The sequence below is a fragment of the Salmo salar genome, chromosome ssa02, assembly GCF_905237065.1.
Source record: "Salmo salar chromosome ssa02, Ssal_v3.1, whole genome shotgun sequence".
NCBI lineage: Eukaryota > Metazoa > Chordata > Actinopteri > Salmoniformes > Salmonidae > Salmo > Salmo salar.
In genome coordinates, this window is record NC_059443.1 from 38,944,185 (window position 1) to 38,969,860 (window position 25,676).

Here is a 25,676-nt window from a genome sequence, read left to right on the forward strand (position 1 = left end):
CCTTAAACATGCCGGCAGGGTGAGAAACTGCTAGCGGAGGAGTAGGCTAGCCTCACAAGGGCTTCTAGTGGGATTTTGTATTGAAAATAATCAAATGACCTCAGCCTACATAAGATGGAACGATCACAAATGTTACTTAGTTAGCGATAGTAGCATATGTATACAATCCAACAGTCACGGAAAGATTACGAAAAGCCTTCATTTGAGATGTTTTCGTTTGACGTGAATTCTACTGCTAGCCTCTTTTGAAACATAATTTGAAACTTTGGTACTGAGCAGAGAGCGAATACAACACAAACTGCATGTACACCAACTAGTGCATGGCAGCGGAAGATGGGTGGGTGGTCGACGGAAGTCAGCTGGGCCCTTCATTTGTGCAGTGAGGAAAACAAGTATGTGAAGTTCAACAGGTGTAGGACTTGAGATCGGCCTGGTAAAATGTGAGACTCCTGCCTTCCTCCCCGCCTGAGAGGGGGCCCAGCCAAGCCCTGTCCAGTCCATGTCTTAACCTCTGCTTCCCCAGAGAACAGCCCTCTCACAATCACAACAAAGACCCCAGCTGCCCTCATCCTCCATCACACAGACAGGGGGGCTGGGGGGAGAGGGAGAGCCCCCACTACCACACACACAAACACAGGGGTCCCCCCCAACATTCCCAGCCTTACCATGGAGACTCCACAGCAACACTGGCATTGTCATGGAGATCAGGAAACCTGGAGGGATGGTGGGTGGAGGGGTAGTGTGTGTGTGTGGGACCTTGGCCTTTTTCATCTTGAAGCAGCGTTAGTGTTTCCACATTAGGTCCGAGCGGCCTCCTCCCCAGTCATTACATGCGAGGCCTATAGCTGAGCTGAGCGGAGAGCTTGTGGTTTAAAAAGGCAAGCATTGGAAATCCTGTAGTCAAGCATAGCAGTCAGTCAAGGATGTATACGCTCACTAGGCCTTAAAAAAGCAGCCAACTACGGACTGGCAATCTGGCATGATAAACAACTTAATAAGACTAGGTAGATTCTACTGAAGGTGTGTTTGTTACGCCTACGGCATAAGTCTCAACAGTCTTGACACAGAGTAGGCTAAACACACTGACACACATGCACAATTGCAGACACACACACACACACACGTCACCGGCAGCCCGCCCCACCCCAGTGTAGGCAGATGGTGAGAAGTGGAGCCAGGGATCACACATCCCCAGACAATAGCAGTCTTTCCCTGGCACTGGGGCCCTTTCCACGTCAACTGTGTGTGTGTTTCTCCCTGGAGTCTGGTTTAGGCCCGGTTCCTTTATCATTGAAACATGGAATTACACACACACTATTCCCACATCCATTTCCTGCTGACATCACCAGAGATGATCCCATGTCTAATAGCTGTCTGGAATCGTGATACAGCTAAGAGTTAACTATTTATAGGTTTAGGTTCAAATAAGTATTCAAACGCTGTCCTGAGGTACAAGTATAAAACATTGTAGTAGTTTAACTCTACTCTTGAGGACAGAGTCAGTGTTAAATGGGGCAGTGCAGTCAAACACGTGATTTTCCTGTGTTTTTTATACTTCCACACTGAGGTTGGAAAAAAAAATACTGTGAAAATTATGATAATGCATTTTAGTGTAAGAGCTGTTTGAAAAGACCGCCTGAAATGTCGGCTTGTTTGGCTGGGTGGGGTTTTTGGACCGCCTGATGACATCAGATGGTATAAGCTAATAGGCCAGTAACAAAGACAGCTTGTCATTCTCTCTGCCAATAAACAGCTATTTTTCAGGTTATACATCCTTCCCATTAGGCTCCTCCAATTAGGCCCGAGCTAAACATTTGCTTGTGCAATTACATTTTTCTAAGAATCAATTTTGTCAATTTTTTACAATTTTAATTGAAATCAATCACAGTAAGGTACTTAATTGCTAGCCAGAAATTATTTGATATTGAGATTAAAGGTCCAGTGCAGCCATTTTAAGGAAAATACCACTCCAAGTATAATTTTTGTATTTGTTTCATTAATCCACTGTTGAGACAGTCCCAAAATGTTTTGCATGTCAGCAATCAAGTTTTCAAAGATATAGAACTTTCAAAATACAGAAAGTGTCACAGTATGCTTGCTGCGTTATGCATCATATGATCAACTGTGGACTAATGAAACAAATACCAAAAGATAAATTGAGTGGAATTTTCCTTTAAGTGTTACTGATTAACTGACTAATAGTAATGCGTAAATGGTGTCCTACAGGATGTTCAGTAAAATCCTACTAGTCCCAAATCTGGAGGCCAGTCAGTCAATGTAGTTGCGTAAAGATACACAACAAAGAATATGTAGCTTTGGTCAGAGAAGAAGACTTCTGAAGATGGGCGGGTCTGGGGGTGATTAGCTGTTTGTTTTTAGAGAGGAGGAGGGGGACAAACAACTCCATACTTAAGTGTCAACAAGCTGTCAAATGACAGGCCTACTCCATTTGAAAGAGAGCGAATTTTAGCTAACTTAAAACCTGTTAGGGCTAGGGGGCAGTATTGACACGGCTGGATAAAAAACATACCCGATTTAATCTGGTCACCACTCCTACCCAGTAACTAGAATATGCATATACTTATTACATATGGATAGAAAACACCCTAAAGTTTCTAAAACTGTTTGAATGGTGTCTGTGAGTATAACAGAACTCAAATGGCAGGTCAAAACCTGAGAGATTCCTTTACAGGAAGTGGCCTGTCTGACCATTTCTTGAACTTCTTTTCCATCTCTATCTTTTACTAAGGATCTCTGCTCTAACGTGACACTTCCCACGTCTTCCATAGGCTCTCAGAGCCCGGGAAAAAACAGAATGTCGTCATTCCAGCCCCAGGCTGAAACACATTATCACCTTTCTCAAGTGGCCGATCAAGGGACTCTGGGCTTATGCGCGTGACCCGACCGCCCCCGCCTTTGTGATTTTTTCCTCTGTTTGCCGAAAAGGAGATTCCCTGTCGGAATATTATCGCTTTTCTACGAGAAAAATGGCGTAAAAATTGATTTTAAACAGCGGTTGACATGCTTCGAAGTACGGTAATGGAATATTTAGAATTTTATTGTCACGAATTGCGCCATGCGCGCGACACTTCTTTACCATTTCGGATAGTGTCTGGAACGCACGAACAAAACGCCGCTATTCGGATATAACGATGGATTATTTTGGACCAAACCAACATTTGTTATTGAAGTAGCAGTCCTGGCAGTGCATTCTGACGAAGACAACAAAAGGTAATCAAACTTTTATAATAGTAAATATGATTATGGTGAGTGCTAAACTTGCCGGGTGTCTAAATAGCGAGCCCGTGATGCCTGGGCTATGTACTTAGAATATTGCAAAATGTGCTTTCACCAAAAGCTATTTTAAAATCGGACATATCGAGTGCATAGAGGAGGTCTGTATCTATAATTCTTAAAATAATTGTTATGCTTTTTGTGAACGTTTATCGTGAGTAATTTAGTAAAATGTTAGCGAATTCCCCGGAAGTTTGCGGGGGGTATGCTAGTTCTGAACGTCACATGCTAATGTAAAAAGCTGGTTTTTGATATAAATATGAACTTGATTGAACAAAACATGCATGTATTGTATAACATAATGTCCTAGGGTTGTCATCTGATGAAGATCATCAAAGGTGAGTGCTGCATTTAGCTGTCTTCTGGGTTTTGGTGACATTATATGCTGGCTTGAAAAATGGGTGTCTGATTATTTCTGGCTTGATACTCTGCTGACATAATCTAATGTTTTGTTTTCGTTGTAAAGCCTTTTTGAAATCGGACAGTGTGGTTAGATTAACGAGAGTCTTGTCTTTAAATAGCTGTAAAATAGTAATATGTTTGAGAAATTGAAGTAATAGGATTTTTAAGGTTTTGAAAATCGCGCCACAGGCTGCAAGTGGCTGTTACGTAGGTCCACCTAGCCCATAGAGGATAACTGTGATTTACACTAATACCTGGGGACCATTGATTATGCACAGACTGGACTTCAGACCAGACTAAAGCACAGTGTCATAATATCACAGATCATCATAATATGTGGAGTTGTATGGCTGTCTGCCCACTTTAACTAAGTAACAAAAGTGAAACACCACGTGCTTTTTGATATGCCATAACTAGCCTTTCGTGAACTAACACTGACACTTGACTCCCCCCCACCCACAGCTACTAGCACGGACTTTGCTGATAACTACTTCGAGGAAGAATGTACTTACTATGACTAAAATATGTGGATGTCCCACCTAGCTATTTTAAGATGAATACATTAACTGTAAGTCGCTCTGGATAAGAGGGTCTGCTAAATTACTAAAATGTAAATAACTCTAGCATTACCCAACAAACATTAAATTGGAATGACCTTGCTGTAAAAATGTTGGCACCGAAGTGTCCATGGAGGTGTGGTTTAATTTCTGATCTAAATGGGGCGGAAGGTAGCCTAGTTAGATCGTTGGACCAGTAACCGAAAGGTTGCAGGATCGAATCCCCGAGCTGACAAGGTAAAACTTTCGTTCTGCCCCTGAACAAGGCAGTTAACCCACTGTTCTTAAGCTGTCATTGTAAATAATAGTTTGTTCTTAACTGACCTGCCTAGTTAAATTAATGTAAAAAATATTTTTATTTAAATCGCAACGTAAGGAGATTGTCCAAGTATTCAAATACATAACTAATTGTGGTGTTCACAGACTTGAGTTAGTTCATTGTGGATTCATTTTGGTGGGGTGTGCATAAATAACATTTGGATCAGTGCACTTTTCTATCATTCTAAAAATGTATGTAGAACACTGACTGCCAAAACAGACAGTCTCGTATTTGGGGTGTGTGAGTGAGAGGGGTGCTGAGTAGTGAAGGCGGGCTTTACCTCGTGTCTCCACGCCAGAGATTCCCACGGCCCCCCTGCCCATGGACATTGTCAGTGCACCAAAAGACCCGTCTCTCGCTATGATAAGTAATTTCGAATAGTGCACAAGCTATGGTTGAAAAAGACCCACAATCGTTGTGATGGACGGGTTTTTCAGCCAGCCAGCTAGCATAAGAGAATGCTGCACCAGATATGACGCCCGTTTTCAAAAATGTGGGCAATTGCATGTTACCATCTGCTGCTATAGCTGAAGATAAGCAACAATTTCAACCTTGACAGAGAAAAGAGAGACCTACCAGCGCCAGACGGTCCCGGCTCCATCCCATCCACTTAACCGCGCGGGCACTAGACAGTCCAGGGTTCTATGGCCACAGCGCCGGCCCTTTCAGGCTGGAAGAGTTGCAGACCTCCAGCCCCCTCCTCTCGGCATGTAGTCTTCTCCGTACTCGCTAAACCCCCACCCCTTCCAGTATCCCCAGACACAGAGTTGTAACGACAAAAGCTGCCTGTCTGATAACCCAAGAACTGCTGCTGAACGGCTCTTGTGTGATACCTTGCGTCGGTCTTCTTTCCTCCGGGTTGAACGCGCTTTGCCTGGCCTGATAAGATGGTCCGTGGCGCTATGATTTCTTATCGGTCTGTTATACTCCTGCTCACCGTTCAAGCACGATTCTCCAGCGGAACAAAAAAGGGCCAGCCCCCCCCGGAACAAAAAAGGGCCTACCAGCCCCCCCCCCCCGGAACAAAAAAGGGCCAGCCAGCCCCCCGGAACAGAAAAGGGCCAGCCCCCCGAATGCTGTACCTCTTCTTTGACTTTGAAGGATGTTGCATTCTGTAGACGAGTTGTTGTAGTCGCCCTCTACTGGAGGCGGCTGTACGGGTCATCTTGGTGTAGCGGCTGAGCTGTACATGGTTAGTGCTATTCGGAATTCTTGAGACGTCCTTACCCTACCAGCGTTTCCCAAACTTGGTCCTGGGGACCCAAAGGCGTGCACGTTTTGGGATTTGCCACAGCAAATTCAAACAATCAAAGCTTGATGATTAGTTGAATCAGCTGTGTAGTTGTAGGGCAAACACCAACACGTTCACCCCTTGGGGTCCCCAGGACCGAGTTTGGGAAACCCATAACCCTTACCTGACCTTAACTATTTTAAATCCCACTTCAGTGGGGAGTAGGGACGTCCCAAGATCCCGGATAGCACTGAGTCCAATTTGAAACCTATCCAGTAAATGTTTAAATATTCTATTCGAACCCCAGAACACCAATTTACCTGAACAAGTTTCCTGTCAATCCACATGCCCAGAAATCTGTACAAACAGTTCCAGGCGGAAGTGGTCGGTCTTTTGATTACGTCACTCCATCGAATAAGGAAGGGGACGTCATCTTAAACGGTGAGTTGGAAGGTATGTGGAATATGTAAAAATACGGTTCATAATGTTGATAATTCATGATCTCGTTCAACAATATGAATGAAATTGACCATTTTAGTGAAAGTGCAATTGCTTTGTACATTTCAAACAGTGTTGGTTATCGCTCCCTGTCCGGTTTGTGTTAGCTAGCTAGCTACGATAACGTTATCTAGCTATGCAATACCTGATCCACATGAATCATAGACTCATAATCATATAGCTAGTTATCAGAATATGATTTGGTTAATATATCCCGTTTATGCATGTAGACTAGTGGCGTATGTATCAGAACTAATCGGATACAGTGGAGTCCGAAATCATTAACACCCATAAAGATCAGCAGAAATGACTATAAAATAAATCATTTAAATGCTAAGCAATTGTATGCTCAACATGTTTTGTAAGTTATATTATACGAATACAATTGCTCAGAGAAAGAAATGTTGTTTAACAAGTAATACATGATTTTCCTCAAAAAGCTAAGGGTCAAAATTATTGACACCCTTGTTTTGGTATCCTGGCGGGTAGGAGCGTTGGGCTAGTAACCTAAATGTTGCTGGATTGAATCCCAGAGTTGACAAGGTAAAAATCTGTCGTTCTGCCCCTGAGCAAGGCAGTTAACCCCCAACAAAAACCGCCGATGGCGTGGATGTCTACCAACATATTTTACAGTAGGAATGGGGTTATTTACTGCTCATTGACGCCAAACTAGTGTTGCACGGTAAACTGAAACGTCAGTACTTTTTTAAAACTAGATCATGAAAAAAGTTTCGGTACTTATATAAATTGTGTCACGTCATCTACTGATTGAGAGAGGATCAAGTCTGTCTATGAGCGCAGCTGATGTCCCCTTATAGCACGAGCGCATCATGCCTGCTTCACTAACTCATTGCTAACTGTAGCCTGTCCTGAGGAACCACTGCACTCACTGGGAGTCTTGGCTGCATCATGTTAGCTCCACACTTATGGTGCACAAAAGTTAACACACTTGAATAATGAATGCAACATGGTATGTAGAAATGTTGAAACTGTTAGCAAAACAATGTTCATTACAGGCTAGAACACTTTACAATGCAAGAAGATACCAGTAGCTCAGACTGGTCTCATAGATTAGATGTTAATCCGAGACACTCAAATTAGTATGATATGTTTGGTATGGTTACATAAATTAGGGAAAAACCAAAAGCAGGGTGGATGGGTGTTCGAATCTCATCATGGACAACTAGCATTTTAGCAGCTACTTATTACTTAACTACTTTGCATGTTAGCTAAGCCTAACCTTAACCCTTTTAGCAAACCCTAACCCTTCCTTAACCCTCAATAACTCAATGCATGCACACACTCCTATTGAATATGCATTCATAGGCCTAGACTACATCTTGATTTACAATTCAAATAAATGATTACCATTATGTAGTTAGATTGGTAAAAACAAAGTCAAATTGATTGTATGACTATCATTGATTCATTAATCTAGGGCTCTCCAACCCTGTTCCTGGAGAGCTGCCGTCCTGTAGATTTTCAGTCCAACACCAGTTGTAAGTAACCTGATTCAGCTTATCAACCAGCTAATTATTAGAATCAAGTGCACTAGATTAAGGTTGGAGCGAAAACCTAGCTCAAAGTTCTGGTGTCGTGACAACATTACGCCAAACCCACCACTGGTGGGTGCGTGACCCAATAGCTCCATTTTCATGTCATCGGACCAATGCACCGGTTCCAATCCAAATGCCAGTGCTGTTTAGCAAACTCCAGGCATTTATATTTTTTGGATGACATGAAAACAGAGCTCTTTGGTCACACACACTAGTGGTGGATTTGGTGTCTAAATGAGAATGCATGAGCAGAAAATAACCCACTATGGTAAAATATGGTGGTGGATCTTTGATGTTATGGAGCTGTTTTGGTTCCACTGCTTCCTTGTTAAGGTCAACAGCATCTTGAACTTTACCAAGTAGCAGGACATTTTAGCCCAACCCCTGGTTGCCTCTGCCAGGAGGTTAAAACTTGGCTGCAAGTGAATCTTCCAGCAAGACAATAATCCCAACCACACTTCAAAATCCACAAAGAAATGGTTCATTGGCCAGAAAATCTATATTTTGCAATGGCCATCTCAGTCTCTGGTCTTAAACCCCATTTTGAAAACCTGTGGTTTGAATAGAGTATCACAGTATGAGTCATAATACCCAAAACCCTAGCGGTCAAACAGGGAAATGGTTCGAATTGTTTTTCTCAGAACCATTTTCCTGTTTGACCGCTAGGTTTATGGGTATTTTGACACCTCCACTGTGGGGCTCTATTGAAGAGGGCAGTCCATATGCGCAGACAAAGGATATCAAGGATCTGGAAGGATTCTGTATGGAGGAATGGTCTAAGATCCCTCCCAATGTGTTCTCCGAAAAGGGCTCTGTGCCATTATCCTTGCAATTTGAGGTATTCAAAACTGGGGTGTCAATCATTTTGACCCCTACCTTTTTTGATGAAAAAAAAATAATCTTTTTTCTCTGAGCAATTGTATTAGTATAAAATTCTATAATTGTTTTGGAGCATAGCTCAATATTTGAGATATTTATTTTATACAGTCAGTTCTGCTCATCTTTATCAAGAGTGTCAATAATTTCAGACCTCCCTGTACGTCTGGTATGTGGTAAAAGGCCCCTGTAGCACAGCTCAAGACTAGAAAGTAGTGGCCTCTGAAGACCTTATCCTACTAACTGTCAATGAATGCACTTCCATTATGTTTGTTGATGCACCCCACTGAACTAGGCCTGTGCTCTATATGTAACTATGCTACATACCCCTCACTACTGTGTCTAATGCAGCCCACGGCTATACAAACCAGGGACTGATGAATTTGTCAAACAAGCCTAACGGCTAACCATGTTCATAAATTGCTTGTTTATAGGTATCTGTTTATATTTATCTGTAATGTATGTAATAAGATGTAATGCATGCATCTATGCTGTATCTCCACAGGGGTGTCAGAGTTTTTCAATATGTCGTGGATAAGGGAAGGTGAATTGAACCTCATTGAGAAGCTCTCAGCCAACATACTGAAGGTATGGTTATATATTTGCAAATGCATCCCTTCTGAGGAGATTTGAATGAATGACTCACAAGCACATTTTTATGATATGTAATATGGTTCTATCTGTATGGAATCCATCCACCCCTCTTTGGTCTCTCCCAGGCTGGCCCGATGCCCAAACATGTGGCCTTTATCATGGATGGCAACCGGCGCTACGCCCGCAAGCGTCAGGTGGAGCGCCAGGAGGGCCACACACAGGGTTTTGACAAACTGGCAGAGGTGAGGTTCCCAGGGGACATCGGTGTCATGCCATGATGTCGTCATTGTTCTTTCTATCATAGTTGTTCTCATTCATACGGTCCCTTTTGCATGAGCTTTCACATTGTCTTAGAAAGGTAGGTAACTGCACTTCAACCATATTCTTCACCATTACCATCATAACATGTATTTGTATACGGCTGTCACCAAATACATTAGAAATACATACTACTCTAATGTTGGCTTTACTGATGACCAACCTTGGTGGCTCCTCCCTTTAGACACTACACTGGTGCCTGAACCTGAGCATCCATGAGGTCACCGTGTACGCCTTCAGCATCGAGAACTTCAAGCGGTCTAAAGACGAGGTGGACGGCCTGATGGAGCTGGCCAAGCAGAAGTTCATCAGACTTCTAGAAGAACAGTGAGTGTCAGAACAGAGGAGCCAGAGTGCTTCCATTAATGGTGCATAGGTGTGGGAGTCCCAGTGAGTGGGAGAGAAAGCAGCATAGCTAACCCATCATTTAGCAGGTATCTTTCCACAGAAAATCTAAAAGGGCTCCAGGCAGATGTTTTACAGACACTTTAATTAAAAACTCGACAAGGAGGATGTTTCAGTAATTCACTTGGCCCAGGGTTTCACTTGGGCCAGACAACGGGAAGATAAAAATTTACTGGCCATTTGAGAAATGTACCGGATCCATATTCATTGGGTGCGTACACCATTAGGGAATCCACCCATGGTGCTCAGAATAACAGAAATCACATTTAGATTATGGTAATTCATCTTAACAGGACATGCAACTCCTGTAATGAAGCAGCCAATAAAACGTAATTTTGAAACATTTGCCTAAATGGATTTCGCAGGAAAACACCATTCTAAACAGCACAGCTTATGAGAGTGGTTCCAAATGTGCCGAAATGATATAACTACTCCTGTCGATACAGAAATTAATAAAATCATTCAAAAAATCTTCACCAGAAAGCATGACTTAGCCACAGAGGAATCGAGGATCATTGTCTTCTTTTAAAAATGGCTGTGGATTGTTTCAAATCACAAGCTAGTAGGCCTATGCCTATTTGCAATTTGGGCAGCGTGTGTGGTAATAGGCTTAGCTGATTACTGAGTTGCGGTTGTCAGTGAAAAGCATCTCAAATGTGTGTGAAGATAAGTGTCTTGGGTATAATTTAAAATGTTGAGACAAGAAGAAAGGGCGGGGTATTTGTCAGAAGATAAAGGAGAGTCTCTTTCTAGAATGGCTCCGCTGTCTCGAGTAAATTCTTGAGCATTTATTGTGTGAATTGTTTGCCCTTTGATTGTTTATTTTTATCAATTTGCCCATTACATATGTGTACACTGAGTATACCAAACACTAGGAACACCTGCCTAATATTGAGTTGCAAAAAAATCATTCTTTAACCTGTCTCATCCCCTTCATCTACACTGATTGAAGTGGATTTAACAAGTGACATCAATAAGGGATAATAACATTAATCTGGATTCACTTGGCCAGTCTATCATGGAAAGAGCAGGTGTTCATAATGTTTTGTATAAGCTGTGTATGTCACCAGTAGTAAATATACCGTTAATCACTGTCATGTGGTTACATACATTTCTGTTCCCGTTCTCGAAGTGGAAACGCGATTTGCGGAGTTCACAACCTGCTATACACTTGTGAGGAACATGCTTTGGTTAATTTCATAAACATAATTTATGAGTTTTTTTTTGTTGTAATTTGTGTAATTTTCTTTTGTTTGCTCCATGTGAATGATGATCATGTGTCTGTTTCTATGTCCTGTTAATGCACGCATACAAGTACGGAAATAGAGGAAAGTCAACGAAGTCGTTTTTTTAAACATCCATTGCGAATGATAATGAAAACTATTAAAAATATGGTTCCTCACAGTAGGCTATTTGAACAATCTCCCCTTCGATATTCACCAAGCGTCGGTGTGAAAGAGCAAAATTTAATGATCTGATGAGCCCATATATCCAGTGGAAACTTCATCAAATACCTGAACACTTTTCCCTTAGGCAAAAACGGCTGTCTGGGCCGAGCTCACTAGCACGGGAAACGGGCCTGGAATAGACTAGTTGATAACATGTTGCAAGTTCACTATCGAAATCTTCCGGCCAGACAGTTGATTGATTTGATACAAATGTTGCACTTTACAATGGCTCAAGTCAAGATAGGAAGGGAGGCCGAGTAGAGAGATTAATGTGATTTGAAAGAACATGAATGTATGTTTTTATTTTGTCGACTATGTATTTTTACTTAGTTGATTATTTAAGTTATAGGCGATGAGTTCAATGCGCTCATTTCTTTGGCCGCCAATGGATCGTCAATGCGTCCATATGGCAGAGGCTGGTGCTCTCGCATTAGTAGAATTTTAACTCAGATTTGTATCATTTTAATTCGGATTTGTATGATTTAACCACGTGACAATGATTTTGAGAAACGAAAACATTATTGAAATGAAACTGTTACACGAAAATGCGCATATGCGTTTCCATGGTCGGATTTTGCCGAAAGGCTACATTTCAGCAATCTTTTATTTATATTTATTTTACCTTTATTTAACTAGGCAAGTCAGTTAAGTACACATTCTTAGTTACAATGACGGCCAAACCCGGACGACGCTGGGCCAATTGTGCGCCGTTCAAACAATTTAAGTATGTTTTCAAAATGCGTACTGCCTCCCGCTTACATGTAGAAGCGCTGATATCCTGTTGCCTGCACTTAAATGCTGAATGGGAGACGCGCTTCAATTATCAGTTTGAGAAATAGACTATATATATATATATATATTACATGGGATTGCATTTAGAATTGTTGTGCAATGATGGGCTTACAAATACAACAACCAGCTGAGTAGCTGCAGGAGACATCTCTCTCAAAATAGCATCTTTATGCTGTGTGCATGTGATAGTCATCATGTATTTTATTAATCCAACAACTAATGAAAATACACACCAATTAAATTATGCAAATTAACCGATAGACTGACTGGTATTTCCATAAATTATTTTACAATGGGATTTTTTTTCCTACTGGTCATTTTGGCCAGCAACAGTTTTATTTATCAGCTGTTCATTTTCGGGGGACCAAAAGCCATCCTGACTTGGTCATGTCTGATCTCTTCCAATCCAGGGAGAATCTGGAGAAGCATGGGGTGTGCATCCGGGTGTTGGGAGACCTGACTCTACTGCCTCTGGACCTGCAGCAGCATATAGCCCGGGCTGTGGTGGCCACCAGGACTCACAACAAGTAGGCATCGCCACCTCATCATCCTGCTGCTCCTCACTTCTCTGAGGTGGCTGTGAGCTTGTGTGCAGCCATCTGAAAAACATTGTAGTTTTGACAAATGCATCAAGGTTTATTGCAGATGTTGGACTGCAGTTGTTTATAATGCAATGCAATTTCTCTATGCATAAAACAACACATGGCCTTCTGTTCAGTCATCTAAGATGGCTTCTCGAGTGGCTTCTTATAGCTGTAATAACTCATTTATTAACGGCCCACCCTCTTTTGCCAACAGATGCTTTCTGAACGTGTGCTTTGCCTACACCTCAAGACATGAAATTGCTAATGCTGTCAGAGAGATGGCTTGGGGCGTGGAGCAGGGACTTATCAAATCCAGGTAAACTACTTCAACAGAGATTCAGAAGAGGAATATTACATAAGAGTGCATTCATGGCCCTCTCAAATATCATTGTTCAATTTGCATTATCAGAGATCTAGATTTGTTTTCTGAATTGGCAGTTCATCGATTGTTTTTCTGCGCTTTTCTATTGTTTCTCAAATTACTGCATCGCCTGGTTCACCAACGACTTCTCAGATAGAGTTCAGTGTGTCTAATTGGATGGCCTGTTGTCTGGACCTCTGGCAGTCTCTATGGGGGTACCACAGTGTTCAATTCTCGTTCCGACTCTTTTCTCTGTATATATCAATGATGTCGCTCTTGCTGCGGGTGATTCCTTGATCCACCTTTACGCAGACGACACCATTCTGTATACATCTGGCCCTTCTTTGGACAGATGTGTTAACAAACCTCCAAACGAGCTTCAATGCCATACAACACTCTTTCTGTGGCCTCCAACTGCTTTTAAATGCTAGTAAAACTAAATGCATGCTCTTCAACTGATCGCTGCCCGCACCTGCCCTGCCGTCCAGCATCACTACTCTGGATGGTTCTGACTTAGAATATGTGGACAACTACAAATACCTAGGTGTCTGGCTAGACTGTAAACTCTCCTTCCAGACTCATATTAAACATCTCCAATCCAAAATTAAATCTAGAATCGGCTTCCTATTTCGCAACAAAGCCTACTTCACTCACGCTGCCAAACATACCCTTGTAAAACTGACTATCCTACCGATCCTTGACTTCGGCGATGTCATTTACAAAATAGCATCCAACACTCTACTCAGCAAACTGGATGCAGTCTAACACCATGCCATCCGTGTTGTCACCAAAGCTCCATATACCACCCACCACTGCGACCTGTATGCTCTCGTTGGCTGGCCCTCGCTTCATATTCGTCGCCACAAACCCACTGGCTCCAGGTCATCTATACGTTTTTGCTAGGTAAAGCTCCGCCTTATCTCAGCTCACTGGTCACCATAGCAACACCCACCCATAGCACGTGCTCCAGCAGGTATATCTCACTGGTCATCCCCAAAGCCAACACCTCCTTTGGCCGCCTTTCCTTACAGTTCTCTGCTGCCAATGACTGGAATGAATTGCAAAAATCGCTGAAGTTGGAGACTTATATCTCTCTCACTAACTTTAAGCATCAGCTATCTAAGCAGCTTACCGATCGCTGCAGCTGTACACAGCCCATCTGTAAATAGCCCATCCAACTACCTACCTCATCCCCATATTGTTTTTATTTACTTTTTTAGCTTTTTTGCACACCAGTATTTCTACTTGCACATCATCATCTGCACATCTATCACTCCAGTGTTAATTTTCTAAATTGTAATTACTTCGCTACTATGGCCTATTTATTGCCTTACCTCCTTACTCCATTTGCACACACTGTGTATAGATTTTTCTATTGTGTTATTGACTGTACTTTTGTTTATCCCACGTGTAACTCTGTGTTGTTTTTTGTTGCACTGCTTTGCTTTATCTTGGCCAGGTCGCAGTTGTAAATAAGAACTTGTTCTCAACTGGCCTACCTGGTTAAATAAAGGTGAAATGTATATATATTTTTTTTAAGTCTTGTCTTGGTTGTTGTGTCCAGTGATGTGTCGGAGGCCCTGCTGGGTCAGTGTCTGTACAGCAGTAATTCCCCCAATCCTGATCTGCTCATTCGCACGTCTGGAGAGGTGCGACTCAGTGACTTCCTGCTGTGGCAGGTAAGGACAAAGATACTCCTTACTAGCTGTTTCCAGCGTGATGTTGAATGCTAATGAGATTAGCCTCTTGCCTAGCATCCTCTTTGGTAAGGACAAGACTTACTTCCTGTTCAGTGACTTCAGTAACCGACAATGGAGCCTCTGGTTTAGCTGCCTCTCCCACTACCTCGTGACTGTTCTTTGTAAATGTAGGCTGTCTGGTGTTACCCATGGGGATTATTCAGTGGGGTGCAATGTTTATAGAATGTTGCAGATAGAAATGTAATATTTTTTTGTCTGCGCTGTCCTGTAGACGTCCCACTCCTGCTTAGTGTTCCAGTCAGTCCTGTGGCCAGAGTACTCCTTCTGGAATCTGTGTGATGCCATTCTGCAGTATCAGCTCAATCACAGACCTCTTCAGGTATGAACTCTCTCTCTTTCCTTCATTCATCCCCCACATACATTCCACCGTACGATATTTACCCAACCTTTAAATGTGTGTGCACTTTTGCCACAAATGTTTGGCACAGTATTTCAAGTTGTATTTCCAGCATTGAGCGAGAATTCATTAGCAGGATCATCTGAATACCTGTAGTAAACTACTGTGTTGTGTGGAACACTGTGATCTGCTTGAATGACTGATCCCTATGTTTGTTGCAGAAAGCCAGAGATCAACACAGAGAGGGACAGGCCCTACAGCAGCTTGAGGCAGACCGGGCCTGTGTAGCAGACCTCCTACAGCACCACGGCAATGGAAAGCCCCTGGATGCCCAGAGGAGACAGGAAGCACTGCTCAACTACACTGCCAGCCGAGAGGAACGGGTTCAGGACTTCCTTGGTGCACTCCAGCACAAGAGAGACTCCTTCCTTACTGACTTAACCAGCCAAGCTGCTCTGGCATAAGGAGGGGAACACAATGCTCCCCATCTTGAATTGGGGGAGCAATCCCATCTCTCCCCTAAAGGGCTGAGTGGTTTGAAACTTCTTATTTTGTATGAGTGATTTTACCCCTATGGGGCTGCTGTATGTGGGATATTTATATGTGTATTCTAAGTCTGATCAAAGTCTAATAAAAATATAAGTCTGGTAAAGAGCTAATGATTCTATAACTTGTTCTGTAAAATCTGTCCGTCAAATGCATGCCATAGATATTCTCTTTGAACTGATATTCACAATTGAATCGGAGTACTCACTCCCAGACAAGATACACATCGGAGACCACCATTTACCACAGCACCAGCTACACTACATGACCAAAAGTATGTGGACACCTGGTCGTTGAACATCTCATTCCAAACTCATGGGCATTAATATGGAGTTGGTCCCCTGCTTCGCTGCTATAACAGCCTCCACTCTTCTGGGAAGGCTTTCCACTAGATGTTGGAACATTGCTGCGGGGATTTGCTTCCATTCAGCCACAAGAGCGTTAGTGAGGTCGAGTACTGATGTTGAGGGATTAGGCCTGGCTTGCAGTCGGCGTTCGATGGGGTTAAGGTCAGGGCTTTGTCAAGTTATTCCACACTGATCTCGACAAACCATTTCTGTATGGACCTCTACTTTGTGCATGGGGGCATTGTCATGCTGAAACAGGAAAGGGGCTTCCCCCAAACTGTTGCCACAAAGTTGGAAGCACAGACTTGTTTAGAATGTCATATTAGCATTAAGATTTCCCTTCACTAAAACTAAGGGGCCTAGCCTAAACCATGAAAAACTGCCCCAGACCATTATTTCTCCAAACTTTACAGTTGGCACTATCTTTTGGGGCTGGTAGCGCACTCCTGGCATCTGCCAAACCCAGATTTGTTCGTCTGACTGCTAGATGGTGAAGTGTGACTTGTGAGCCGTTGTTGCTCCTAGACGTTTCCACTTCACATTAACAGCAGATCAGGGCAGCTCTAGCAGGGTAGAAAGTTGACGAACTGACTTGTACAACGTTGCAAGTCACTGAGCTCTTCAGTAAGGCCATTCTACTGCCAGTGTTTGTCTATGGTGATCGCGTGGCTGTGTGCTCCATTTTTATACACCTGTTAGCAATGGCTGTGGCTGAAATGGCCCAATGTGAGTGTCCACATACTCTTGTATATATAGTGTATGTGTGCTGGACTGGTCAAGTAAAATTTTCAATGAATGTCATTGTGCAATAACTGTTTTATGGTCATGAATGTCCATATTTAACATGAAAACTATATTTTTACCAGGTTTCTTTATCTTGCAGAATAAACGTGATTATGTTCATTTAGTTTAATGTACATTATGCTACTTATATTCATAACAAATTGTACATCCAAATGGATGATTTGTAACATGGGTAACTTTTTATATTGTATCTTGGATCATTGAGGGGTGATGTACACTGCAGGCATAAAGTTTATAAACCCAGAGGCGCAACATCGCGAGACTGCCTGGAACGCTTGCGAAGCATATCAAGCAGACAAGGCCGAGGTTTGGGGTTAAATAAATCAATGACAGAAGTGAAACATTCTTCCTTGGTTGTTAATTTTCTCGAAATGTAGGCACAACCCAATGTATTAAGTAGTTGAACATGTTATTACTCCAACTTTGTGAAATTGACCAACTGACACGTTTTAATTGTCGTCAAAAACAACTGAATTGAAATGGTACCTATGATTTGATGGCCTGCAAATGCGCAGTCCTGAGCGAGACGAACCTTAGACCCGATGACGTGTTTCGGCGCCTGAGTTTAGCTAGCCATCGTAGCCATGACATCGCCTACAAGCGTGATCGGGGATTTTTATTGGAGAAGCAGTTTTTCCATATCTTCATACTGTACTGTCTTTGCTGCAGTCTGCCGATCCTGCAGAAACCACGCCACCTTGTTACAGCGGTGGTATTTTTCATGCACTCTCTCTTTAAGAACATGGAGACGCCCACAAACACGTGATTTGTTTTCATCCAATGTCTGACTTCAAAATATAAAAACTGGTTCAAACCGGTTTCTATCTTATATTTTACATTCGGTCATTATTTTACATTCACCATTGTTGCATTGCTAACGTGGCTAGAAGAGCTTAGTGAGATACCCAACAACTTCCATAAAAAAAAAAAATTGGAATTGTGTTGCAATTCCCGAACAATCATCAATATGCCTAAAAGAAAGGTAAGGAATGCTTAATTTTCCGGGTAACAAATATATTTGTATTTTTTTGGCTTGCATCTTTCCGTTTTAAAATTGCATTTGGTCTCTTCATCAGTACTGTATGTCGTCGTTTAGAAATGGCGGCAAAATGGGTCATCCTCTCAACGCAGTCATCAATATATCAAATAAACCGTATAAAAAAAGGACAATTACATAAGAAATAAAGTGTTAAGATATTAACCATATTTATTAAGGTTATTCGTCCTACATTGACCATACCTATGACAAGTTCATCCACTAAGTACGATTTGTGCATCACGCGCTAGGTGCTTCTTGGAAGTTGTGAAGAAGCTCGCGGGGCTCAACTGCTCTATTTCATACATTTAACGATTTAACTTTAATTTGTGTAGTTCAATGTGCTGCCTGCGAGCTTCTCGGTGTCTAGTTTTCTAGTCATGTTTGAGGCAGGCTTGAATCAGTGAGCCACAAAAATTGGTGGGAAAAGATGCTTGGTCGTTTTTCAATCATTTGCACCCGACTCAACACTTAAATGCAATATTATGAATCCTTTACTTTACCAGTAAATACTAATTTCTTGCTAATGCATTTTTTTTTCAACAAACATTAGCTAGAGTTGTTAACGTTAACTTGAGTCATTTTCCCCAGCCCTGCTAATTTGAACGTCAGGCTGCCATCTTTGCATAGCCAACATTAGCTAGCATCTTTGTGCATGCACAAACAGCATATGAGCGGGTGCTTTTCAATGACCTTTTCTATTGGGTTTATCGTTGAACCTCAAAGTTGAAAAAAAAAACGACAAAAAAAAAAACATCACTGCATCTTTAGCCGCTTTAACTTCGTCGAAATAATGTCGATAGGTAAATTTATTGAGCGCGAACTTCATCTTGTTGAAGGCTGTCGGGCGCCAATTGACGCAAAACAAAGGAAGTGCCAAGCGCGCTCGACTGTTGTGACAGGACAGATTTGAATTTGAATATGCGCGGGAATTCCTTCGAAGTCAGAAGTAGCCTAGAACAAGTGGAACTGTATGTCGTAAAAAATGTGTGGCTAACTCGCTCACTGTGGTGTATGTAATCCGTTAAGCAAAATATACATTATACAAAAGCCCAGCATGTTCTCTGGGGATGTGATGCTTCATTTTGATCAAAGGGGCCCTACATAGAGTAAGAGAGGGCAACAATGGACATAACATCCGCTCCGGTTACCTTACTTTTTGAAAAGGACCTATGCTCTACTACCCAGGCATATGTAGTACTGTCTGATACATTAGCTGAATTTATTTATTATTCAACATATTTAAAATGTGCTTTAGGAATTCCATTTCCTCCCAGTTTCTAAACATTTTTCTTCTGCTTTTTTCTTCTGTTTTCAGAGTGCTACCAAGGGCGATGAGGTATGCATACAAGTATTCACAATGTTAATTCTAAACTGTTAACTAGTGTATTTGTTTATAATTTTTACACTTTAACTGAACTACAGCTTACAAATGCTGTATAGGATGTTCATAAAGTCTTGAGAAATTTGCTCTACATAAATGCTTCACAGATCATTTGTAAACACAATTTTATACATAAAGGGTGATATAAAAAGTTGGTGCTTTGTCAAATGTGGCATTACTCGTTTGAAACCCTTTATAAAGCATGACATTTGCTTATGAATGATAATTTGCCGACACATCTATGCAATCATTATTTATGAAGGCTTCCTTATGCTTTAAAAGTTGTAGTTTGTTAAAGTGGAGTCGTTTATAGTAGTAGTTGAGTCATGGTTAGATATGTAAAATGTGTTTCTTTCTTCAGCCTGCAAGACGTTCAGCGCGTTTGTCATCTGTAAGTATTACCGTTGAAATAGGCTACTTTAGGATCTGTACATTTCTTTGTATTGCAAGCTCGTGTTACTTACCCTAATTGCCGTCTTATTTTTTTTGCAGAGACCTGCGCCAAAACCGGCGGCCAAACCCAAAAAAGCGGCAGCACCCAAAGTATGTTAAATATTTGTTTCATGTCTTTTATTAATAAAGTTCAACTTGTTGGGGTTCTTCACTGTGCTGTTTTTGCATCTAGAGTTTATTAGCGGTTGTGTTAACCCTTGGCCTAAGCGTTATTGATTCCTGACCTTTGGCACCAACTCAGAAGTTGTCCTGTTATATTTCTTTAACAGCCACATGAGGGAAAGCTTCATAAAAAGAATTCAAGTATTTGGCGCTGCTGAGCATTTGACAAGATGCATAACATCTTGAAGGAAGTGAGAAGAGAGAGAAAATACATTTACTCTTTCAGTCAGTGGCTAATGGGTTTTTTCTTCTTCAGAAGGCAGTCAAAGGAAAGAAGGCTGCTGAGAACGGTGATGCCAAGGCTGAGGTTTGTTTCCTGAAAGGATCTGTTTGCTATCTCTATTCAATGTGATTCTTCCCCCGCCCCCCCCTAGGGTTTAGATTTGGTTTCACTTTAGGCTGTACATGACTGTCTGCAATCCATCAGTTACCCTTACCAGAAACAAACAACACTGCCCCTTGATGGGGATTCAACCTCTTAGGGGATGTGATTCATTCCGCCCACCTGTACATGCATGCATTACTTATTTGATGGGCGCTCAACTCAATTATGTGTGAATTGTGGAATGATATTAACCAAGCAGTTCTGTGGAAATTGTTATTACACTGTTATTATAGTGTTGAGGTTCTATGTAATTTATTTGCTTCCTGCCCTTCTGGCATAAGTTAGTGCATGTAATTGAATTGATTTGCACAAAAATAACTGGTCTTTAGAAAATATATTATTTTCACTACAACAATACAGTTGGCCTACAGGGTTAGATGCACTTCGATATACGTAATTAGTTGGTTTCTTATTTTCTATCCTCTTTTTTAACTTTCTTCGCAAGGTTATTTATTGCATACAAGCTTTTTTTTGTGTGTATGTCTGAAATAAGTCCATTCTTCATTTCTAGGCGAAAGTTGAGGCCGCTGGAGACGCCAAATGAAGAACTGTTTGAAGTTGTGATCATTCTGTGTACTTGGTGACTGTACAGTTTAAAATAAGTATTTTTTACCAAGTTTTTTTTATATTAAAAGATATCATTTATAGTTCATTGTGGGCTTACATTTGAGGTAATGAAGCTGTTCCAAGGGGTTCTCATGTTCATATCCATTTTTATGCCTTGTTTAAATGAATACCGTCCATATCCTGTCCAAGTAAAAATTTTACCCGTCTAAACCATTTTTAACTGCTGAATGTTATTTTCCTACATAAATCCAAACATTTAAGGCAGCTAAAGTGTGTTTCTAAAATGTTTTAAGAGGAATAGGGTTTTTGCCACTCCTTTTTAGTTTTTTAATATTCATTAATTACTTACCAAATGTTTTGAATCAACATCAGCGCTTCTCATTCAGGAGACATAAGACCGTTTGAAGTAATCACTAACTTGTATTAGGTCAACACACAAAATCAAACAAAATTTAATAATGTGAACTTAATCATTTGTTCTATTGTTTATTTTATTAAATTGTTCTGTAAAAACAGTGGAAAGAGCTATTGTGACTCCTATGAAATTTAAATGTTCTTGAATAAAATGATAAAAAGGCTGTTTTTATTTGATTTAGTTAAATATCACAGCAAATCATTATCAAACATTCTTTGTTAGTTGTTGACATGCTAGTTTGTGCACAAGTCCACATGTTTTCTAGACCTGTCACTGGCCTATTGGGCAGGGACATCAACTGCTTCCTCGCTCTAGATGGGGGACCCCAGACGTGCGTGCTCAGCTGGTGCTATTTCCTGTGAGAAAAATGAAAGTGGATGGATTTTATTATTCTCTTGGATTACAATATTGAGGCCTTTTCTCTATGCTGCCATAAAAATGCATTACCTACCAATTCCCCCTCTATAGAGCATCTGCGACTGTGTCAGCAAAAGTATGTTTTCTCTGCTATGTGGGGGTTCTGTGTTGTAGTTTTTCTACCACTGATCCATCCCTTTGTCCATAAATGTAATGCATGGCTAAGGGGTATACAGTGCATTAGGAAAGTATTCAGACCACTTGGCTTTCCATAGTTACATTACAGCCTTATTCTAAAATGGATTACATAGTTTTTTCCCCCCTCAATATACACACAATACCCATAATGACAAAGCATAAACCGGTTTTTAGACATGTATATATATTTCTTAACTGAAATCTAATTTACATAAGTATTCAGACCCTTTACTCAGTACTTTGTTGAAGTACCTTAGCAGCGATTACAGCCTAGAGTCTTGGGTATGACACTACAAGCTTGGCACACCTGTATTTGGCGAGTTTCTCCCATTCTTTGCAGACCCTCAAGCTCTGTCATGTTTGATGGGGAGCGCTGCTGCACAGCTATTTTCAGGTCTCCAGAGATGTTCAATTGGGTTCATATTTGGCCTTTGGCTGGGCCACTCAAGGACATTCAGAAACTTGTCCCGAAGCCATCCTGCGTTGTCTTGGCTGTGTGCTTAGGGTCGTTGCCCTGTTGGAAGGTGAAGAAACTTCACCCCAGTCTGAGGTCCTGAGCACTTTGCTCCATTCATCTTTCCCTCGGTCCTGACTAGTCTCCCAGTCCATGCCGCTAAAAAACATACCCGCAGCGTGATGCTGCCAACACCATGATTCACCGTAGGGATGGTGCCAGGTTTCCTCCAGATTTGGCATTCAGGCCAAAGAATTCAATCTTGGTTTCATCAGCCCAGATAATCTTGTTTCTCATGGTCTGAGAGTCCTTTAGGTGCCTTTTGGCAAACTCAAAGCGGCCTGTCATGTGCCTTCCGTCTGGCCACTCTACCATAAAGGCCAGATTAGTGGAGTGTTGCAGAGATGGTTGTCCTTCTGGAAGGTTCTCCCATCTCCACAGAGAAACTCTGGAGATCTGTCAGAGTGACCATCGGGTTCTTTGTCACCTCCCTGACCAAGGCCCTTCTCCCCTGATTGCTCAGTTTGGACAGGCGGACATCTCTAGGAAGAATCTTGGTGGTTCCAAACTTCTTCCATTTAAGAATGATGGAGGCCACTGTGTTCTTGGGTACCTCTAATGCTGCAGACATTTTTTGGTACCTTTCAGCAGATCTGTGCCTCGATACAATCCTGTCTCGGAGCTCTACGGACAATTCCTTTGACCTTATGGCTTGGTTTTTTGCTCTGATATGCACTCAACTGTGGGACCTTAAATAGACAGGTGTGTGCCTTTCCAAATCATGTCCAATCAATTGAATTTGCCGCAGGTGGACTCCAGTCAAGTTGTAGATTCATCTCAAGGATGATCAATGGAAAAGAGGATGCACCTGAGCTCAATTTTGAGTCTCATAGCAAAGGGTTTGAATATTTATGTAAATAAGGTAATTCTCTTTTTTATTTGTTATACATTTGCTAAAATTTCTAAAACCTGTTTTCACTTTGTCATTATTGGGTATTGTATTTTGGAATAAGGCTGTAATGTAACAAAATGTGGTAAAGGGGAAGGGGTCTGAATACTTTCCGAATGTGCTGTTGAATCTGACTTGATTTCAATTTGACATTAGACCTCAGTGATACCTTTTAGCCTCCAATCGAGGGCAGTGTCTGACCAGAATTAAGGGACTTTAATCAGTGGCTTGCCTATCCACCAGATGTCTTTCTTATCGCCAGCACTTTAGATTGACATAAGGAGAGACCTGTTAGTGTTTTCAATTTACATACATTGTACTTAGAGTTAATATATAGCCATTTTATGGTGGTTAAAAAATACATCCAACCATTTGCCTACCAAACTTTGCAACATCAGCATGGCTAGGCCCTAACACATTTTGGTAAATTAGAAGGATAGCCTCTCCACCCTAACGTGGGAATTAGGAAAAATAGTGAGGCAAGTGACTATATTTTCAACCAAATAGGAGAGTGTATGATGTGCCTCTCCCTACAGTGGGATGTCACAGACAGACACAACACTCGCTCCACGAACCAGGGGCCCAATATGACTGGCAAATAGATGTAAACCTTTGAGTGTCGCTATCCAAAACACAAGCCTACACAGTACAGTATACAGTATAAATCCGAGTCAGCGGAAGACTGTACAGTCAGCAGAGAAGCAAAACATAGAAACATGTGTCCTTGACGCTGCCTATACGAGAGGGGTTGGACCTAAATGTGGGACTGGCCTGTAGATCATGTATCAAAATGAACAGATGAGGATTTCACACCACCGTCATTCGGGTAAGGGATAGTGAATGTGCTCTCCTCTATGGCGCAGGTCTCACACGTTGGACTGGTGCGCCTTTTTCAAATAGTGTGGGCCTAATGGAATTCCCTATAGTCAGGTTGCACTTAATGGACAAGACACGGGAATTAACGAATGAAAACAAAGTGAAAGCAGCCCTTTCAACTGAAAAGAAACAGAGCCACCGTAAATGTGTTATGAAACAACTGAACTACCGAGACACCACAAGGGATGTTTGTCCACCTCCACCCTGCAAACTTGATACATTCCGCTAAGTTCATGTGACTAGCATGAAGGGGGAGGGGATGGCAAATGTTAAGCTATATGCATTGGCCTACTAGCAGTTATTTGTGGGTAACTACCCAAATGGGGACTAGCTGGGAAGAGGCGGGAGTGGGAAAGTTTCACCCAAGGAGAACAAATTATGAAGAGGGTAAAGCAACCTAAAAGGAAAGAGGAAGATGGGGGTTGCTGAGAGTTATGCTATTTGTTCTAGGATAGTGTTGACAAGAGGAATAGATATGAACATTCCACATTTCTTTAGGTCTATTTAAGCAATTGTAGTTGTATTTAAGACACAACGCAGAGTGCCTGGACACAGCCCTTAGCCGTGGTATATTGGCCATATACCACAAACCCTGAGGTGCCATATTGCTATTATAAACTGGTTACATAATACACTGGTTAACGTAATTATAGCAGTAAAAATACATGTTTTGACATACCCGTGGTATACCCTGGTGAAGACAGCTTGTCTGTTGAAACGTTGATTATATTATTCCATCTGAGCTCATAGATTGTGCAGCTCTCCTTTTTCATAAATTCTGATATACCATGGCTGTAAGCCAATCAGCACCCAGTTTATAATAATGTATAGCTTCTGTCTTACATCACCACGGCATTAGACCAGGGGCCAAAAGTGTGACACCAATCAGGCTCCGAGAACTGGAGTTGCCCATCCCTGCCTTATACTAGAATGCAACTACTTACAACAAGCCTACACAGCGGAACACTAAACTAACCTTTCGTGTGCTAAATGTCTGTCTGTTGCGCGTTGGCTCAATAACTTATTTTCAGTCAACGAAAGCAATACAATACTTTCATGTATAGGACAAACGTATTAATGACCAATAAAGAAACATTCTTTCTCCGACTAGAAATACGTGTTATCGATCACACTAGGCGAGCATATTCTATTCAGAAGGGAGTGTGTGACTTGTATGCACACTTAAATGTCTTGTGCACGCATGGCTCAGATTGCCCCACCCATCTCATGTGTCTATAGGCTGGCCAGGCTTCCTATATAGCTTGATACGTGAACATCGTGCGCTTGTACTCCCTCCCTGGGCACATTTCAACCAGCTCAACCCCGAGCACAGCTGCCTGCAGGTCAGTTCAAACTACAGCTTTTTAAATGACACTTTTGCGCGACAATTAGTTTTTGATAAATATATTTG

General features: G+C 41.7%; 2 protein-coding genes and 2 long non-coding RNA genes across 15 annotated transcripts in view; 2 read left to right on the forward strand and 2 right to left on the reverse strand.

Moving 5' to 3' along the window:
- Positions 1 to 5,560, reverse strand: part of LOC106582818 (protein argonaute-1) — a 21,339-nt gene extending 15,779 nt beyond the window's left edge. For 7 of the 8 annotated variants that reach the window (XM_014166336.2, XM_014166327.2, XM_014166318.2 and 4 more), the window contains exon 1: positions 5,149 to 5,559. In XM_014166336.2, the coding sequence (XP_014021811.1) occupies positions 5,149 to 5,173 (25 nt within the window). In that variant the 5' untranslated portion in view covers positions 5,174 to 5,559. Of the gene's footprint in view, positions 1 to 5,148 lie in introns of all 8 variants that reach the window. The other variant, XM_014166299.2, reaches the window with a different exon arrangement.
- LOC106582847 (dehydrodolichyl diphosphate synthase complex subunit DHDDS) lies at positions 4,276 to 15,999 on the forward strand. 5 transcript variants are annotated; one of them, XM_014166410.2, is made up of 11 exons: positions 4,276 to 4,490; positions 6,157 to 6,256; positions 7,740 to 7,800; positions 9,239 to 9,321; positions 9,453 to 9,569; positions 9,830 to 9,972; positions 12,701 to 12,817; positions 13,089 to 13,190; positions 14,800 to 14,914; positions 15,207 to 15,314; positions 15,554 to 15,999. In XM_014166410.2, exons 4-11 carry the CDS (start codon positions 9,259 to 9,261, stop codon positions 15,794 to 15,796), a joined length of 1,008 nt encoding a protein of 335 aa, XP_014021885.1. In that variant the 5' UTR covers positions 4,276 to 4,490; positions 6,157 to 6,256; positions 7,740 to 7,800; positions 9,239 to 9,258; the 3' UTR covers positions 15,797 to 15,999. The 5 variants fall into 5 exon arrangements, with proteins under 5 accessions (XP_014021885.1, XP_014021876.1, XP_014021849.1 ...); XM_014166401.2 differs by lacking the exon at positions 7,740 to 7,800; XM_014166374.2 differs by lacking the exon at positions 7,740 to 7,800 and having other exon boundaries at positions 4,283 to 4,490; positions 6,157 to 6,244.
- On the reverse strand, positions 12,474 to 17,783 carry LOC123729300 (uncharacterized). Its single transcript, XR_006761045.1, has 2 exons — positions 17,516 to 17,783; positions 12,474 to 12,889 (listed from the first exon to the last, which is right to left on the reverse strand). It is a non-coding gene; the product is annotated as an uncharacterized lncRNA (long non-coding RNA).
- A 2,167-nt stretch (positions 17,784 to 19,950) lies between these two features.
- On the forward strand, positions 19,951 to 20,372 carry LOC106582879 (uncharacterized). Its single transcript, XR_001323397.1, has 2 exons — positions 19,951 to 19,992; positions 20,321 to 20,372. It is a non-coding gene; the product is annotated as an uncharacterized lncRNA (long non-coding RNA).
- The last annotated feature ends 5,304 nt before the right edge of the window (positions 20,373 to 25,676 follow it).

Coding starts and splice junctions, on each gene's coding strand:
- LOC106582847 (XM_014166410.2), top strand. CDS start 9,259: ATGTCGTGGATAAGGGAAGGTGAATTGAACCTCATTGAGAAGCTCTCA. Junction 9,322..9,452: donor TCTCAGCCAACATACTGAAG/GTATGGTTATAT, acceptor GGTCTCTCCCAG/GCTGGCCCGATGCCCAAACA. Junction 13,191..14,799: donor CAGGGACTTATCAAATCCAG/GTAAACTACTTC, acceptor TGTTGTGTCCAG/TGATGTGTCGGAGGCCCTGC.